Raw genomic sequence first — 17600 nt, 5'->3', positions numbered from 1 at the left:
CATTTTTAAATGAGTGTTCGTGATTAGTCATATTATTTTAAATGTTTCTCTGCAAGGATTTTTTAGAGTCACTTCTCCACCTGGTGAAGGCTAATTTAGTTAATACTAGACGACCTAGTTGAAAAGCCCCACAAACCGAGCATTGTCAGGCATTACATGTTGTGATACCGCAAGACCAACAGGTGCCGCGTTTCCCTGGAAGTCCCACTCCTCCCTAGGACACTTGTGTGCCAAACACAACACGTGACAGTCTGACATACAGACCAAGTGAGGACATAAATTAGTAAAGCTGAAAATTTTTTTAAGGTTGAAGAATTGTAAATTGAAGTTGTAATAGTTTTTCCTACCATGGATGGTCTTCCTCAGGGTTTGCATGTGGGAACTAGGCTCCAGCCTAAAAGGCCGCTGTGTGCAGATAAATGAGGATTCTGAAAACACTGACACTGAGGAGAAGGGTGGGGATGAGGCTGGGAACTGTGAGTGCCTGGCAAGGGGCCTGGTGGCATGAACTGAGGACAGGGAGGAGGGAAGAAAGCGAGGAAGCTGTTTTTTGGAGAAACTCAGAAAGCAAGCTGATTAGCTGCAGCCTGAGAACATTCCGTACAAGGAGCAGAAGGTGGGAAAAAGTAACGTGAGGCTGATGCCAGGGGGCCGGGGAACAGTGACAAGGGGACATTTGGACAGCACTTTGGAGGCACAAGGCCTTTGGTGTTTATCTGTTTTTCACAGTAACCCTGCAAGGCAGGGGTCACTATCCCCATTTTACAGATTAGGAAGGTGAAGCTTAAAGGGGGCTGAGTCTGGGTTGAACCCAAGCCTCTGGCCACGAAGGGCACATCCCTCCCACACCCAGAGAGGAAGGGGGGCCAGGAGGCCAGGGCAGCAAGGTGGTGTCAGGATGGAGAAGGTTAGGCAGAAGGACCTTACTCCTTTAATGAGCAGGAGATGGGTGGCAGACAGTTGGGATCAGAGCCGGGGTAAGGGTGGAACCCACTGTGGCCCCTGCAGGAGACCTGGAGGACGCGAGGATGTGTAAACTCAGAGGGGCTGGGCTCAGTTGTTAATCTGGAAACATGTGCTTTCTTTCTATAAAGTGATTTCCTCCCAAGAGGACGCTGCCCTCTCACCAGCCTCGAGAAAAACTGTTGGCTGGACAACCCTTCATGAAGGCAGGCTTCTAGAGAGAAAGAAATGTCAAAGCCAGTCTTCCTGGTGAAACGCCCCTTTTTGCCAGCCACCCCCACCCCACCCTGAACCGGGGCCCCCGGTGCCCTTCCTCACACCTCACAGAAGCCGTCTCTAAGGGGCTGGTTTCTAGCTTCTGTAAGACCAAGTGCACATCCAATCCAGAAAAATCAGTTTATATCTCTTTGGGGGAAAGAAAACTAAAGTTTAGATGCATGTAGAAAGGAGAAACCCTGGCTTGAGTGAGAACTCAGCACCCGCCCACGGCCCTGGCTGAGATTTCGGCAGTGATGGGGAAGAGGGCGGGTATCACCAGATGCGCCTCTCAAGTCCTCCCAACACCTGCTGGCCTTCCCTTGTCGTAGCGCTTTATGTGCTGTGCTGTTTGCTTGTCCCTCTCCCTGCTAAAGTGGGAGCTCTGTGAGGACAGGGACCTTGCCTTCTTTGTCAATGTTTGCCTCTAGAGCCAAGCTCAGAGCATGCAATAGTACAGGCACTCAATCAACATGAAATGAATAATAACAGCCAACATGACAATGGCATTCACTAAGGGCCAGGCCCTATTATAAAGCCTTTACATGTAGTAACTTATTTAATCCTCATAACAGCCCTTGGAGGTACTTACTACTATTACCCCCAATTTACAGATGAACAAATGGAGGTGCAGAGAGGTTAGGAAACATGCCCAAGGTCAGCCAGATGGTGGATGGAGCTTGGATTGTAATAGGGAAGATCAAATCTGATTCCATATTAGATCTGTTCCTTTAGCTCATTCTCAAGGCTCTGCCCTTAAAGAATATAACACTTTCCCATTCATATAAAGATAAAAAATTGGAGAATAGAAAATAGGATTTATCTTGTTGGAGGTTTATAGGGACACCATGACCTGACCTACGTGGACAGCTGCAAGAAGAAAGGATTCTGACACCAAGAAGTTTGCAACAACCAACCGCACCCACTCCCCTTTTTAGTATAAAAGGAGCCTGAATTCTGACTTGGGCAGATGGTTCTCTGGGACATTAGTCTGTCATCTTCTCCGTCTGCCAGCTTTCCAAATAAAGTCGCTATTCCTTGCCCCAAAACCTAATCTCCTGATTTATTGGCCTGTCGTGCAATGAGCAGAACGAGTTTGAACTCGGTAACAGGATTATGAATCTGCCTCCCGAGGATAAATTCTGAATCGTGCCTCTCTACTGCCTACAAATAAATAAACGAATGAATGAATTCACGACAAGTCTTAGGAGTTGTCTAGGCCAAAGATCCTAGGGTCCAGAGGCCACAAAGAGATGCCTGCCCAGCGGGAAGCATATCACCCTTCCTGGGAACTCCCCTCTCCCTTTTTTAAACAAGGGATCAGGAGAGTGAATGGGAAAAAACAGCAGGGATACCCAGAAGGAGGTCAGAGGAATTCCTCAGCTGCTGCGTAAAGGCTCCACTGTGTACAAGCGCAGCACTACGCAGAATCGCTAAAGGAAACAGTGAGGCGCCTGTGCCCCCGCCACGCCCCCCAGCCAGATCAGGGATAGAACAAGGGTCGGAGAGCAGAGGACTTGTGAGATCTGGAAGGAGAGAGTGGCTGAGCTGGGATTCCCGTGGGTGCTTCAAAGAGACTCTTGGCAGGTGGCCGGCGTCCTCACAGGTGCAACTCTGACCTGAGGAAGCCAAAGCAGCTTCTGAGGCATCAGCCCGAACTCCAAGGAGTCTGAAGATGACAAAATGCCCATGAAGCACGTAGGACAGACGAGCATGACTTTCCCAGTAAGGAAACCTGGACAGTGCGGGCCTGGAACTCAGGTCTTCCACCCCACCCCCTGGCCCTGTCCACTCACTGCTGCACTTTGGCCTGTCCACAGGCTGGGAAGGAAGCAGATGGGCCCCTGGCTGCAGCCTGCCCCCAGCCTGATGATTCTCACCCTTGGCCGCAGGAATTCCCACGGAGGCCTCAACAAGCGCAAGCTAATTGCTGGAGACAATTTTGGCCCTGACTGTGACAGAGCTCAGGGAGGAGATGGTGGAGACATATGTCTGGCCACAGGGCTGTTTATAAACCATGCTGATCTCAGTCTGTGATGACAGATGGCTGCTGCAGGGAGATGGGGAGGGGCCCCCACCACACACCCTTCTGCCCAGGAAACAGATACACACACAGAGACACACACACACTGGACAAGGCTAACTTTGATGCACAGGGGCACGTGAGCAGGCTGGAGCTGAACGCCTGATTTGCAAACCTCAGGCAGGAACCCTGGTAAGAAACTTCTACTCCCCTGGAGCAGTGGAAAGAATGTATTCAGGGTGCTGGGGCAGCCAGACCCACATCTAATTCCTGGCTCCACTCTGACTAGGTGTATGACCTGAGGCACATTTCTTAACCTCTTTCAGTCTTAATGTTTTCATCTATAGAAATGGGGACAGAAACTCAGTTCGTGGGTTGTTGTGAGGATTAACCTTACCGAAACCATCAGTGTCAGACTGATGTTAACACAATGCCTGGCACGGCCTCTGTAGATGTTCCCCAAGGCTTCCTTCCTACCTTCCTTCCTTCCTTCCTTCCTTCCTGTAACACAGTTTTGAGGACAGCAAGCTGCCCCTCACTGGCTGAAGAGACTCAACCTCTCTGAGCCTCAACTTTCTTTTTCTTATATTATTTTTTTTGAAGTGTAGTCAATTTACAATGTTAGTTTCAGGTGTGTAGCAAATCAGTTTGGTTATACATATACACAACTATATATTTTTCAGATTCTTTTCCACTACAGCTCAATACAAGAAATTGAATGTAGTTCCCTGTGTTATACAGTCGGTCCTTTCTTACAGTAGGATGCAGATGACAATTCCTTTCTCGGGGTTATTGTGAACATTAAAGAAGCATGCAAAACTCTGAGCATGATGTTTGTCACTTATTGATAATTATCATATGTCCTTCATTCCAGATTTTCCTCCTTGATAAAGTCCTAAAGGAGCCTCCCAATGATTGAAGAAATTCCACCCAAAGATGGGCTCTGACTGCTTCCTTAGGGCGGCACTAGAGCCTAAGTGGGTGTCTCTGTCACCACCAACAGTGATATGGAGAGGGGTCTTGTCAGACCCTGGGCTCAGACAGGTGCCACTCCAGCCACCCCAACCCCATCCCTCCCTGGGGCGCTCCAGGCCAGACATGCCATGTATCAGCATCACCCCTGCTCTGGTAGGGAGGGCAGTAACTTGAGCTGAGGCACAATTCCCACGAGGCCACAAGTCCCTTGGAAGAGGCTCTCAGAACATCCCGGAGCCAAACAGTCATGACTTTTTTTAACCCAACAACTGGAATTCTGAAAATCCCATTTCAGGAGACTGGGCGTCTGACCCAGAGTCGCAGGGAACAGGAGCCCCGCCCCAGCACAGCTGTTCCCCCTGCCGGGGTCCTCCAGTTTAGCCAATGCCCAAGCCAAGTGCACAAGAAGCAGGCGAGGGAGATTACAGAGTGATTACAAGCAGGGGTCTGGGGCCACACAGACCTGGGGTTTCAGGACTAATTTCCTCATCTGTAAAATGAAGATAGTAACACCTAGAGATATTGCTGGGATGCAGTGGAGTGAGAACGCACTCAGCTTGGTGCCTGGTGCTTATTATGTGCTCTGAATAAAGAGCTGCAAACAAGGACTTAATGAGAGTGATGTAGCTGCTGTGACTTGCTCTAAGCTTCTCTGCTCCAGCCTCTGAACATCACCTCTGCACCATCACATGGTCACCCTTCCCGGGGGCTGGCATCACAGACCTGCTCTTGGAACACTCCTCGTGGTCAAGGGCCATGGCAAAACCAAGCCAAACCAAGTCTTTCCTTCTATTGACAGTTTCAAATAACTTTTCAGATGTATATATGAACCTCTATTCCCTCAAACATCAATTTGTTTCCCCAACTCCCTCCACACCTTTTCTAGGTACGCGCATTTCTCGAGGTGGGGAGATCAGTATTTCTGGAAACACCTCGTTATACTGCTGGGCAGCTGCAGTTTTTAATAAGTTGTCCTGTGTGCTCAGTTTGGAGTTGAGCTCCACCTACTAGAAACATCTACACATCAGCTTTTGCCCCGCCCCCAAGCCACAGGGTACAAACCTACCTGCTTTCCCGCAGCTAATTCTTTCCACACATCTCTGTTAACTCTCAGGCCTGGGCTGCAGGTGCTGCTCTACCTGTCTGTTCAGCCCAGTCTTCTTGAGGGATGTTGTCCTTCATGTATACATGGAATAGGGTCCTGGGCTGCACTCTCCTGACTGTGAAACCCTAGTCCAGCACCCTGATCTTTGTTGTCTTCAGGCAGCCCCAAGCCTCCCCCAGAATGATTAGGGAAATCTTCGTCAGCCGAGAGTCAGACACACTGTGATCTGAATCCTGGCTCCCCCGTCCTAGCTGTGCAACTTTGGACAACTTCCTCAGCCCTCCCTGCACTTCATTATTCTCACCTGTCAAATGGGGATAAAGATCTTAGTTTGCAGATGGTTGTGACAATGAAGTGAGATAACGTAGGTGACAAGCCCAGCAGAGGTAAAAGTTCAGTAACTGGCGGCTGTTACTATTTTTAAAAGCGAAGATGCAGAATTCCTTAAAGGCGCAGACCAAGGGAATCAGGTCTCTGTGAAGATACAGGGAAGGGTGTGGGTTCTGAGGTGAACTCACCCCACACCCGGCAGACAGAGATAGTCTCATGGCACCAGCTGGGGCCCACCACTGCAGGCCACGCGTCGTGTGCCAGCCCTGCCTGCCCCAGCAAAGGGGCCTTGGGGTTGACACAGCCAGTGCCAAGCCAGATGGGGCAGCGGCCAACTTTCCAGTCGACCCAGATGTCTGTCTTTCTCAGATGAAAACTCAAAAATGTGGCCTCAATCAAAGTGGCTTTTGAGAGCTGTGTGCTCTCCAGACCCTGGCAGGGGGACTGCAGAAGCTGAGACCTTTGATAACTCCCTAAGGGTCAGGAAGACGTGGCTCAGGCCAAGGTCCTGTCAGGTCAGCTAACAGCTGTCACTCAGAGTGAACAGAAAAGGGTGGGGGGACCAGAGGCTGCCCTAGGTTGACTCCCTGAGAAAGAAGGCACTGAGGAATTTTTCTGGAAGAAAAGGGATTTGTCTGGGCCATGTAACTAAGACTGCAAGGCAGTCCTTTTCCATGTCAGAAATAGCAGCACTCTGCAGGGACTGTCGAAGAAGGTCCAGCCCTGAGCCTCAGAAACCAAGGTGACTTAGGGGAAGCCATGAAGTCATGGCTCCCCCACCCCCGCTGTTGGCTTTATTACTCCTCTGACCCCATGACTCTACTAGACCAGTGTACCGGGGATGACCAGGCCCTCCCCTGAGGGGCATAGCCCTGTTTTATCAGAAGAGGAATAGAGGCTCAGAGGGGCAAAGCCACCAGGGCTGAGAGTGTTCTGGAACTTGAGGCCTGCCTGTCTTGCCAACCATTCCCAAACCCACGCCAGCAGCTCGCCTTTTCTTCCTCTGATTCTTGCACAGTAGCTTGCCTATCCTGCCTACTTAAAGAAAGATACGCCACCCTGGCCCCAGGCTCGGGTGTGGAGCTGGGTATCTGGCACCTTATCAACACAAACAAGGTTCCCCAGCCTCTTGCCCCTTCTCTACAAAGCCCAGCTGCCCTTGAATGAATTTTAAATGTTTACATTGCCCTGTCTTTGTAATTTCTTGCTCAATGTTCTGGAATGCTTAACATTCCAGGGTCTGCATCCTGGTGCCCAGCTTGCTGAGCTGTGCTGAACACAGTGAGGGAGTGGTGGGAGGAGGCACCACCTGGAACAGGGAGGGGGTGAGGGCTCCAGGAAATGTTGTCATTCTCTTGATTTCACCTGCCTATGCAATTTCCCTGGGTTGTTAAATTAAGCTCTTCTCCATCTCTTTCGCTTTCTCTAGTAATGCTTCAGATCTCATCCTGGATGTTACTTCCTGCAAGAAGCTTTTCTTGACTCACCAGTTTGAGCTAGGATCTCCTGCCCCACAGTGTACAGATGTGCAGGTTGTGCACTGCACAAAAGGACCACATCTAAGAGAATCATTGGCCTCCTAGATTTGTCTATTTATAAAGACTGCTTTGAACACACCGAAGGGGCACCTTTCTCTAATTTGCACACAGATGCTACAGAACCTATCAGTGGACCTGGTGCTGTCTGTGTCCCCTTCTTCACCAGACTGTAGACTTGGAGAGGGGAGGCACTGTTTCTACCTCATTCCCCGTTGTTTGTTCAGGGCTGCACACTATGGGCACTTCAAATGAGTACTTCATCAATATAAATATTTGTTGATTCAATGGAGTGTGGGATGTAAAATTCTCAAGGGTAGGTTTGACCGAGAGGAAGGAAAACAAGGAAAGAAGTGGTAAAAACATCTCTGGCCTGCAGCGGAAGATGCTGAGCAGTCCAACACACTCCTGTCCATGGGGCAATGGGTCCAGTCTCTTTTCCCTTCTTGGAGGGAAACTTTCTAGTAATAATTATAACAGCTACCACTTATCAATCTAATGCTACATGCACCATCTCACCGATTCTCCGCAGCAGCCCTTCGAGATTGGCACTATTACTGTCTCCATTTCACAGATCAGAGATGGGGCAGAGAGACGTCAGCAGGTCGAGCTGGGACAGGTACCTGCCACGTGTTGGATGATCCAAGCCTGCAAGCTTAATATCACCCTTTGCTGCTTCACCAAAAATTCTATCACACTGTGAAACTGTCCACAATTATTTTCAATATGGAAAATATGGTCACTGCTCCACTGCCGAGTGTGAAGCTAGAACAGCCTTGCCCCACCCACCTTCGGGCTCTGGGCCAGGCCCCCCACAAAGCTGACTTACTGAGTTGACTGCCTACAGGCAAAAGAAATACATGCCAGGCCCAGGCCCAGGCCCCTGCCCGGGAGTGAGGCCAGCAGGAGGAAGACAGGCTGAGCTGGCAGAAGCCATACTTAAGCACAGGCACCTTATTCCCCGTCTCCTACTTCAAGATCAATGCCTATGAGAGTGGCATTTCACTCACTCCTGAATTCTCAGTGCTCAGTACACATGAGGCACCTGGTGAGTATTTGATGAATGAATGAGTGAATGAATGAATGAATGAATGAATACATTAGATGTTCCCACTAATCAGAAGAGGGCTGGAAACTGGGTTTCCCATACTCCAAGGCCAAAGACATTCTGGGGCAGATGCTCAATCCTGAGTCAAAGACTGGGAGGCAGTAAATAAGAGACAAAGAGGAGGCGTGGGGGCCTCTCCAGGGAGAGAATGAGGGGAATACTGAGTCACTAAATCAAGACCTCTGGGCCCTTGGTACCTGGGCACGGGATATGTGGAAGTGGGTTGAGAAGTAGAAGAGGGCCCAGCATGGGATGGGATCCCTAAAATTTGGTCAGGAACAACTGGCAAAAGGGAGTAAGTCCTCCCAGGCAATCCTGTAGAGCAGGCAGGCCATACTGCACCTGGCAGAGGGTCTGAGCCATCAGGAGCCTCTGCCACCAGCCAAAAGCACACTTAAGGTAGATCTGGAAAAGCTCCTCAGTTTACCAACCTGTTCTACTTGCCTGGCCTCTGAGATCCTGGTGGGAGATGCAGTGGAGTGCCGGCAGCAAAGGCCAGGCCCTGGGGAGCTTTGCTCACAACCCTGGACCCTGGTACCCAGCACTCACCTGGTCTGGGTGGGCACGGGGCACATGAGGTCACCCCCCAGAAGGCTCCCACACTGCCACAGCAGTCCTCTTGGGCAGTCAGCTCCAGCAGGGGGTTGGCACACTGGAAAAAAGGCCATGGACACCTGTCACCTGCTTCCCTCCCCTGCTGTGCACAGAGATGTTCCAAGAAAGCCTGAGACATGAGCTCATCTCCCACATCATGCCAGAGGATGCCCTCCCCACAAGGGAGGGGAGGGGACAGTTAGCTGTGGTCCTGGAAGGAAGCAGAGAAATCTGAGGTCCACTTTGCCAGACTCAAAACTTAGAGGAGTGGCAGGGACACCTCCAAACAAGATCTTCTCTGTGAAGTCTGCAAACTGCCCCCATTAGTGTCCCTAGCCCACAGACAGAGGGGTCCCAAAGGATGGGTTTTCCTCCATCAAACTCCAGAGAAGTCCAGGACCACCTCCCATGGGCAAGGCCTATGCTCAGCAACACCACAGCTGAGAGGCAGGGAGGATCTGGGGACTCAGAGTCCCTATCCCTTGGCTGCTGCCACCTCCAGTTCCCTAATCTCAAGAGGGGTTTCTGGAAACACCAACCCTAAGAAAAGCCAACCTGAGTCTGGCTTAGCCCCTATTCTTAGGCACCTGGACTCAGAAAAGCTCACTTGATTTCCCATCAGTGACTGCAGATGCCACCGGGGGCAGGGGGAATGGAGTGTCTTTTATCTTTGCACCCCCAAGGCCTTGGGGTTTAACTTGCATTTGCTAATTCCACATCTCTGTGACTCAACTCTCAACTAAAGACCAAACTCCTTTTCGCCAGATCTAATAGCTCCACTGTCCACACAACCAGAGGGATCCTACATTCAGCTCCAGGAGAGCCCAGGATTTGTTGGGACCCAAGTCCCCTCATTCCCCTCCACAGGGAACCTCTTGGGCCCTCTTCTGTATGCCTGGCACTGACAGGCACCCAATGGAGCGCAGGTAGGAGGCCCAGACTCTTCACACTCAGGTGATGTTATGCCCTGAATTTTTCCAGCTGGGGATTGGGAGAACCCGCAGACACTCAAATTTCATAAGAACAAGGAGGAGAAAGAGAAGGAGGAGGGGCAGCTCAGGGAGAAGTTGCTGTCTGGGAAGCCCCCAGCAGGAGGCTTCATTCTCACCTGTCCATTCACAGCGCTCAGGTAGCACCGGCCCAGGAGTCCCTGAGGCCTGGGCACCATGAGGGGCGGGGGCCGAGGGGCCTCTCTGGACCGAGCGGGGATGCTGTTGCTGTCCCAGTGGCCGTGGCCTGGGCTGGCTGGGAGCCGGGGGGAGGGTCTGGTCTCCACGCTGTTCTCCTCCGGGGCCTCCTCGGCCTCGCCCCGCACCCGCGCCACCTGGTGGACCTGCACGGAGGCCTCAGGCGGGTGGTGGATGTGCACCTTCACCAAGGAGGGATTCACAGAGGCTGGGCATAGGGGCTGCAGTCAGCGGTGGGAAACAGGGCCCCACCCACTGGCTGTGTGTCTCCCCAAAATTCTCCTTCCATATCTCCACTGTCTACCCAAAGCCCAGAACAACTTCCCAGGGAGGACAGGATGAAGCACAAATTCCTTCACTCCCCACCTTTCCATGAAGAACCTTCATCACCAACTTCTAAACTACCTTTCTGACTCCACCTCCCCCACGATCCTGCAGAACCCCCAAGCTCAGCCCAACTGACCCTGCATGGTCCCAACTCCGTGCCTTTGTTCACACCAGCCCCTCCGCCAGGAGCCCCTCCCGCTCTCCTCTGCTTAACCAAAGCCTACCCATTGTTTAAGGCCTAACTGAAGTCCACCTCCTCCATGCAGCCTTCCCTGAACACCCTGGGCTTGGGGCTGTCTATCCCCTGACCATCTATAGAATTCTGTATCTTTTGTGCCCTTTATTTGACACCTAATAATGGAAGGTATAGAAAAGGAAATGTTTTATGATGTGATTCTCTTTCTCATCCATCCCCTCTCTACTGTCTAGGACCATGGGTCTTTTGAGGTCAGAACGTTGCCCTCATACCCTTCTGTCTCACCCATAGCACCCAGTAGGGAGTAAGGAAGGAAAAAAAGGATGAATTCATAGGAGAGAGCAGGGAACCAGGGAACTTCAGGGACTGAAACTGAACCCTGAGGGTAGAGGAGAAGGAAGTGCTGGCAACAGCTTCCTGCCCCCTCCATCAAGACTCCAGCACCTACCCTATGTGGTTATGCAGGGCGCCTCCCAGCCCCACACTCACCCAGCTGGTTGGAGAGAGGCAGTGTGAAGGTGGACTGCTTCAAGGGGCTCTCTGGTGGGGCCCTGTGGCGGGGGCCCCTCTCTGGAGGCTCTCTGTCCAGCCTGGGGGTGGGCAGGTGACAGAACTTCCCGGTGGAGTTGGCAGGACACCAGCATTCATCTCTGCCGATGCAGCGGCCTCCATTCAGACAGGGGATCTGGCAGAAATCTACAACATAGACCTCAGGGTGACTGGCGGTGGAAGAACACAGCAGCACCTACTATGGGGCCAGTGAGTAACAATAAGGAGGTAGGGGAAGCAGGACCCCAAATCTGGATGGCTTGGGGAACCCAGCACCCCTAAATGCAAGGACTCTCTAGGAGCCTGGAAGTTAAGGAGGATGGATAATAACCAGGCCTTTACCCCAAAATAACCTGGGGGGTGAGGGAGTGGCACTATTAACTTCCTCACTTTTCCCTGGAGGAAAGCTGGACTCAGAGAGGTTATGCGACTTGCTCAGAGTCACAAGTGACAGAGCTGGGTGAGGATCCAGCATTGTGTGATTGAGGACAACTCACAGGAGTTTGGGGGCACTGGGCTTCCTTCCTGCAGAAGAGCTGGGCTCCAGCCCCAGGCCGACCTGTCCCTCTGGTCACCCCCACACCCACTCCCAGAGTCAGCTGGGGACCCTCTAAAGGGGACAGTGGGAGTGGACTCACAGATGCGGAAGCCAGACTTGGGGTCATGCCCGTGGCCGCCCTGGCTGTACAGGGTGGTGGTGTCACCGCGCTCACAGCTGTTGGCACAGTGCCCGCGGGCACAGGTCTGTTTGCAGATGGTAGGAGTGAAGATGATCTTGATCTTCTTGATTTTCTCCGTGAGGTTCAGCCCTGCAGAGAGAGGGCTTGGGTCCAGGGGGCAGGGCTGAGAGGCACAGCTGTGACCTCCAGAGGCTGGTTAGAAAGGCCCATGGGACTGGGTTGAATCCATCCCAAGGGTATTTGCTAAGTTCCTACTGAAAGTAAGTCTCATTATGGGGGCAGAGTAATATCTCAGAAAGTAATAGCCCGTGGCCCACTGTCTATTGAGGGATGTCAACCAGCCAGCAACTAAGCTTGTGCTTCATGTACAGTAACTCTCAACCCTCTTGAGCATAATTTTAGGTTGAAGTATTAGAAATTGCCATTTTTAAGGTTAAAATGTTTGCTTATTGGCAATGTTCCTATATCCAAGTTAGTATTTCCATTTGACAGTTAAGGAAACTGAGGCTCAGAGAAGGATGGGCTGCAGCCCAAGTCACAGAGCTGGTAAGGACTGCAGCTGGGCTTTGAACCAAAGAGCAGAGAACAGAATGTAACTCAGACTTGCCAGAGTAGGTTTTCCAAGAGAAGCGGAGGAATAGAAAGCCTGAAAGAATGATTAGAGTCAGGGTTGGCGTCCCTGATGGCCAGACAAGGATAGGACACTATTTGGTTCACGGTGGGAAGTCATTCAAAATTTTCAGTAAGAGATCAGAGAGGGAGTATGGGGGGTTCATGCCCTACCGGCTGGGGGTGTGCAGGTGGATGGGGAGCAGGGTGATCGGTTGGGAGGTCATTGCCGCCATGTGCACTGAGGTTGCTTCATTTAACACAGTGGTGGCAGTGGAGATACAAAGGAGGGGAAGAGGGGTTTTTATTCAGTACAGAAGGCCCAGGGAGGGAAGCCGGGAGGCAGAGGGGTTGAGAAGGGAAGTATAAGAAGTCTCTGTAGCCTTGACTGTGAAGGGAGGAGAGATAGAAAGGAAGCCAGAGGAAAGTGTAGAAATAACCATGTGTGTGTATGTGTGTGTGTGTGTGTGTGTGAGAATGGGAGAGCTGTAAGCAACTGCATATGCTGTAGGGAAATGTCTGAGAGAGGGGGACAGGAGAAGGCGGAGGGGAGACGGGGAAGCGGGAGGGCAAGTGGCAGCTTAGTGTTCCAGAGGAGTCAAGAAACAGTGGGGGTGTGCCTTAGACAAGAAGAGGGGCACCTCCTTTTCAAGATGACAAGAAAGGTCACCAGCTATAAAAAGTAATGAAGCACTGATGTGTGCAGTCCCGAACATGGACAAACCTCGAAAACATCACACTAAGTGAAAGAGCCAGACACGGAAGTGCACATAGTGGATGACTCTGTGTATATGAAATGTTCAGGATATACAAATCTGTAAGGACAGGAAGAAGATTAGTGGGGCTGGGGGCCATGGCAGGGTCGGGGTGGGAAAGGGAGTGACTGCTTAATGGGCATGGGGTTCTTTCTGGAGTGATGACAACATTCTGTAATTAGTGGCGGTAGCTGCATAAAATTGTGGATATACTAAACAGCACTGATGCGTACACTTTAAAATGGTTAATTTTACGTTATATGAATTTTACCTTAATTTCTAAAATGGAAAACAGAGAAAAAATAAATAAAACCAAAATAAACAACAAAGAAAGAAAAAACAAAAAAAAGAAGGAAAACAAAGAAAGGCAGTCAGCCAGGGCATGGGTTTAGGTAAGGGAATGATTGCTGTGCGTGGGGGAGCAGATGGACAGGAAGGCGAGGTGCTCTGGGGAGCCGCTGAGATTGTTGGGGAACAACCAAGAACATGCAGAGGCATGAATCTGCAGGGACGCTTGGCTGTCTCCTCTGGGAAGCAGAGGCCCCACTCTAGTTGCTAAGGAAGCAACTGGTCAATTTGGTTGAGGAGGGTTGGGGTTTGCAGGAAGGATGAAGTGGAAGGACGAGGGCCAGGGAGGTAAGAGTCACAGCTGGATATGAAGGAAGCAAAGGCAGGACGGGTGACAGGTGGGGCAGAAATAGAGCAATCCAGGTCTAGGTGTCTCAAAGGGGCAAAGTCCCCATTAGCTGGTTTGGAACCCTTGGAGCCTGGCACAAAGCAGGTGCTTGACACCTGCTTGTTTATTGGCTGAAAGGATGAGGGTGACAACTCAGCCCTTCTGAGAGAGAAAGAGGGAAGCAAAGGTGGGGAGAAGAAAGTCAGAGATTTAGATGCCCCACTCTTCTAGGACCTGAAGACAGGGTGTCCTTACCCCAGGGGGATGAGAGGTGGTCCAGATATGCTGCCTGCTGGGCACCATCCCTCCGCTCAGGGCCTGGCCCCACAGGGAGGGCATTGGAAGTCAGCTGACCACTGGCCGCAGTAGCTGGAGAAAGTCGGATGGTCTGGGACAGCCCCACGTGCTGCTGGGAGGGGTGGGTCTGGCTGAGCCCACTCAGGGTCCTGTGGAGACAATCAGGGCATAGGGTTTGCATCCTGGCAGTAGTGTCTCTGTACCCTTCCAGTTCAGGATGCCCACCCCTTACCCCTGCACTAGAAGAGTGTTCTCTATTTGGCTGCTTTCTTGCCAATTCCAGGAAAATGGAAGTGCTCTGAGATGGGGGACTGAGCTAAAGCCAGCTGGCTAGTTGGGTGGGAGTGCCTAACCCTACGTGGAATCGGCTTTGGCTGGGTATTCGGGGCAAGTCACTTAGCCTCCCTGGGCCTTAGGGCAAAATGAAGGTGCCCATGTAGCTCTGACATTCTCAGAGTCTTTGAGATTCTTATGGACAAGCCCCTGCCCTAAAACTGAATCCTGTGCCTACCCTTTGCCATTTTTTAATACAACCTTTCATACAAGTTGCCTGTGGAAGAGGTTCCCAACAAATACACATTCACAGATTGATTCAGGGGCAGAGTCTCAAATATCCCTCTCATTAATTTTATTGTAAAAATAATATAGCAACAATAGTCAAGGAGAAAAAGATGAATCCATGAATTCACCATCTTCCCACTCTAACACAGCAAATACTTTGTCATATTTCCTTTTAACCTTTGCTCAAGTATATGCTCTTACACTATTGTCATCACCTGTAGGTAGAATTTAAATTCTGATTTTTCACTTACCATCAGATTGTGCTTTATACAATTCAACAATTTTCATATTTATCATCTTAATTGCTACATGATAGTGTATCTGAAGATGAATTACAATTTATTCAGACATTCTCCTGTTACATATTAAGATTGTTTTAAATTTTTATCTGTGGACATCCTGACTCATACAGCTTTTTTTCTTCTGTTAAAATATTCCTGGTGGGGGATGGAAATAGCTCAGTGGCAGAGCGTATGTTTAGCATGCCTGAGGTCCTGGGTTCAATCCCCAGTACCTCCATTAAAAAAAATTTTCGTTTAGTATAGGGGGATTCATTAAACTATTCTTTATTTTGTACATTTGAAAAATCCTTATAAGAAACATTTTGAAAAGATTATTACTTTAGGATTAAGTCCATGGACTAGAATGACTGTATCATAGATTTCAAACACTTTTATGGCTCTAGATGTACTGGAGTATTGCTCTCTGAAAAGGTTGCTTCAAAACATATCAACATACCATGCAGAGTGCAGCCTCACCAGCATAGTGTATTGTTAATTTTCATAAATCAATAATAATCATCACAAATGATACTTCAGTGTTGCATTATCTCCTTCTTTTATTATTTCTGAATTTGAATTTTTTCCACACATCTATTTACCAGCTGTGAAATTTTTCTGCTCATGTGCTTTAATATCTTAACTATTTGAGCTGTTGTTTGTCTCGTAAATTTGAACTCATTCTTTGCATGTTCATTATTAAGCAGGCTGTTCTACAAGGCAGCCTCTGCTGTAAATATTCTGTCTCTGTCACAATGTATATGAACCATTGTCTACATGACAGTGTCTGGACTGCGGTGAGTGTGAGCACGTTGTAGACACTGAAGCTGAAATAGTAATTACTTGCTCAAAGTTATACAACAGGTAAATCAGGGCCCCAGGATTCCAACCCAGGGTAGTCTGACTCCTGTGCTATCCACCCAGCCCAGATCATGTCAGAAGCTCAGCCTAGAAGCCTCTGCTCAGACCTGGGTGGGAATGCCTCTTCCTCTAGTAGGTCCCAACCCTAGCCTCTCCACTGGATTGTCCAAGTGAGGTGAGGTCCTGGGACCCTCTCCCTGCACTGTACCTACTCCAGTTCCATTGGTCCTTGGTGCCCAAGCCAGAAGCAATCTCCCTGTTATCCTTTCCTGGCAGAAGCCAAACCTGGAGAGATATCAGAGTCCGGCACCCTCCGGCCCTTCCCCAGCGCTGTTGTCCCAGGACTTGGCTCCCATGAGCTACATGCTGCTCTCCTTCTGGTGCTACGAGCAGCAAATCCTCACCCTGACGGCCCCAACCACGCCTCGATCTGCTTCCCAAGTTTGAGGGCTGGAGTGGGAGAGGGGCCCCGTTAGCCACCCCAGAAGCTCTAGTAGCTGTAATGGACCAGAATGGGGAGCCCAGCCCTCAGGGACTTGCCCCTCATTCCCAGGAGAAGGTCAGCACAATCAGCTGCAGCAGAAAACACAATCCTTTCAATGGCTTCCAAGAGTGCGCCTAGGAGTGAGAGGTAAATGAGCTGGTGAGTTGGCAGGAGTCTCTTCCTGGTGATACCTGGCTGGTACCATGGTTTAGCTTAGTGTCAGCATCACAGAGAGGTGAAGAGGGCCGATGAGGTTCTGCCCAGACCAACTGGGACATTTCTGAACTTGACATTGACAAAGAGCTCTCCAATCTAGTTAAGATGGCAGCTCAAAGGGTCCTGTGCTGGCAGTTTATTGTCACTGTTGTTATAGTTACTGTCTCTTGCTTCTCTAATTGGAACTCAATGTTAATGGTCCCAAGATTCCTGAGTTCAAATTCCTGAAGAGCCAATGTTTTAACTTTTCAGAGAAGAAAAAAAAATGTACTCCTTAGTTGTCAAATGGAACTGTCTGTACAGAGGAGTGAGGACAGGATTTGGGCCAGGCAGATGTCAGTTTTGCCTCCTAATAGCAGTACGGCCTTGAGCCGCCACTGAGCTCCCCTGAGCCTCAGATTCCTCATCAGTGAAACAGGAATAGTGACAGCCACCTCACTGGGCTATGGTGAGGATGAAGAGAAACAGAAAGACCATGTGATTGTTTTGAAAGTATAAATAAGCAGTCACAAGTTGAAAACTATGCCAGAATTCAAAAAATTCAAAGAAAGAAAAAATGTTCAGACAAAGTACCTCTCCCCAAGCCACTGAGAACTCTTCTGTATCTAAGCGGAATAAAAGACAACCCAAATATCTTTTACACTGTCCAAGCATCCTTATATATAAAGGGCCAAGTGCCTAATCTAGTATCAGTATATTTTTAAAAACCAGAGCCTTCCGAGCCCAACGCATTGTCATCTACTGCTGTGATGAGGATTTGAGGTTAAATGACAAGTCAAAAAGTCCTGCCTTCTGAGAGGCTCACAGCCAAGTAAGGGAAGAAGCCCTGGTTCTTTGATAGGTCTTATGTCTTATGCTGAAAGCGCCCCATAAGGAGACTGCTATCTCCCTTTATAAGCCCCAGCTCAGTCCTTGGAGTTGGGCAGGGAGGGAGTCCCCCCATGAGTGGAGGGCTGTGGGCTCTCAGCTCAAATCTGGCTCCCAGAGAGTGGTGGCAACAGAGAAGTGAGAGATTCACTGAGAAGGTGACTTTCTT

At 50.0% G+C, this 17600-nt stretch overlaps 1 protein-coding gene across 4 annotated transcripts in view; it reads right to left on the bottom strand.

Moving 5' to 3' along the window:
- Nucleotides 1-17600, bottom strand: part of LTBP2 (latent transforming growth factor beta binding protein 2) — a 100119-nt gene that overhangs the window by 39152 nt on the left and 43367 nt on the right. For 3 of the 4 annotated variants that reach the window (XM_074365239.1, XM_074365241.1, XM_074365238.1), the window contains exons 4-8: nt 14123-14313; nt 11786-11956; nt 11088-11294; nt 9997-10283; nt 8844-8946 (exon numbers count right to left, since the gene is read on the bottom strand). In XM_074365239.1, coding sequence (XP_074221340.1) covers nt 8844-8946; nt 9997-10283; nt 11088-11294; nt 11786-11956; nt 14123-14313 — 959 coding nt within the window. The remainder of the gene's footprint in view (nt 1-8843; nt 8947-9996; nt 10284-11087; nt 11295-11785; nt 11957-14122; nt 14314-17600) is intronic. The other variant, XM_074365240.1, reaches the window with a different exon arrangement.

This window comes from Camelus bactrianus, chromosome 6, assembly GCF_048773025.1.
Source record: "Camelus bactrianus isolate YW-2024 breed Bactrian camel chromosome 6, ASM4877302v1, whole genome shotgun sequence".
Taxonomy (NCBI): Eukaryota; Metazoa; Chordata; class Mammalia; order Artiodactyla; family Camelidae; genus Camelus; species Camelus bactrianus.
The sequence above is the reverse complement of the archived record's forward strand: the minus strand, read 5'-3'. Positions and strand labels throughout refer to the sequence as shown.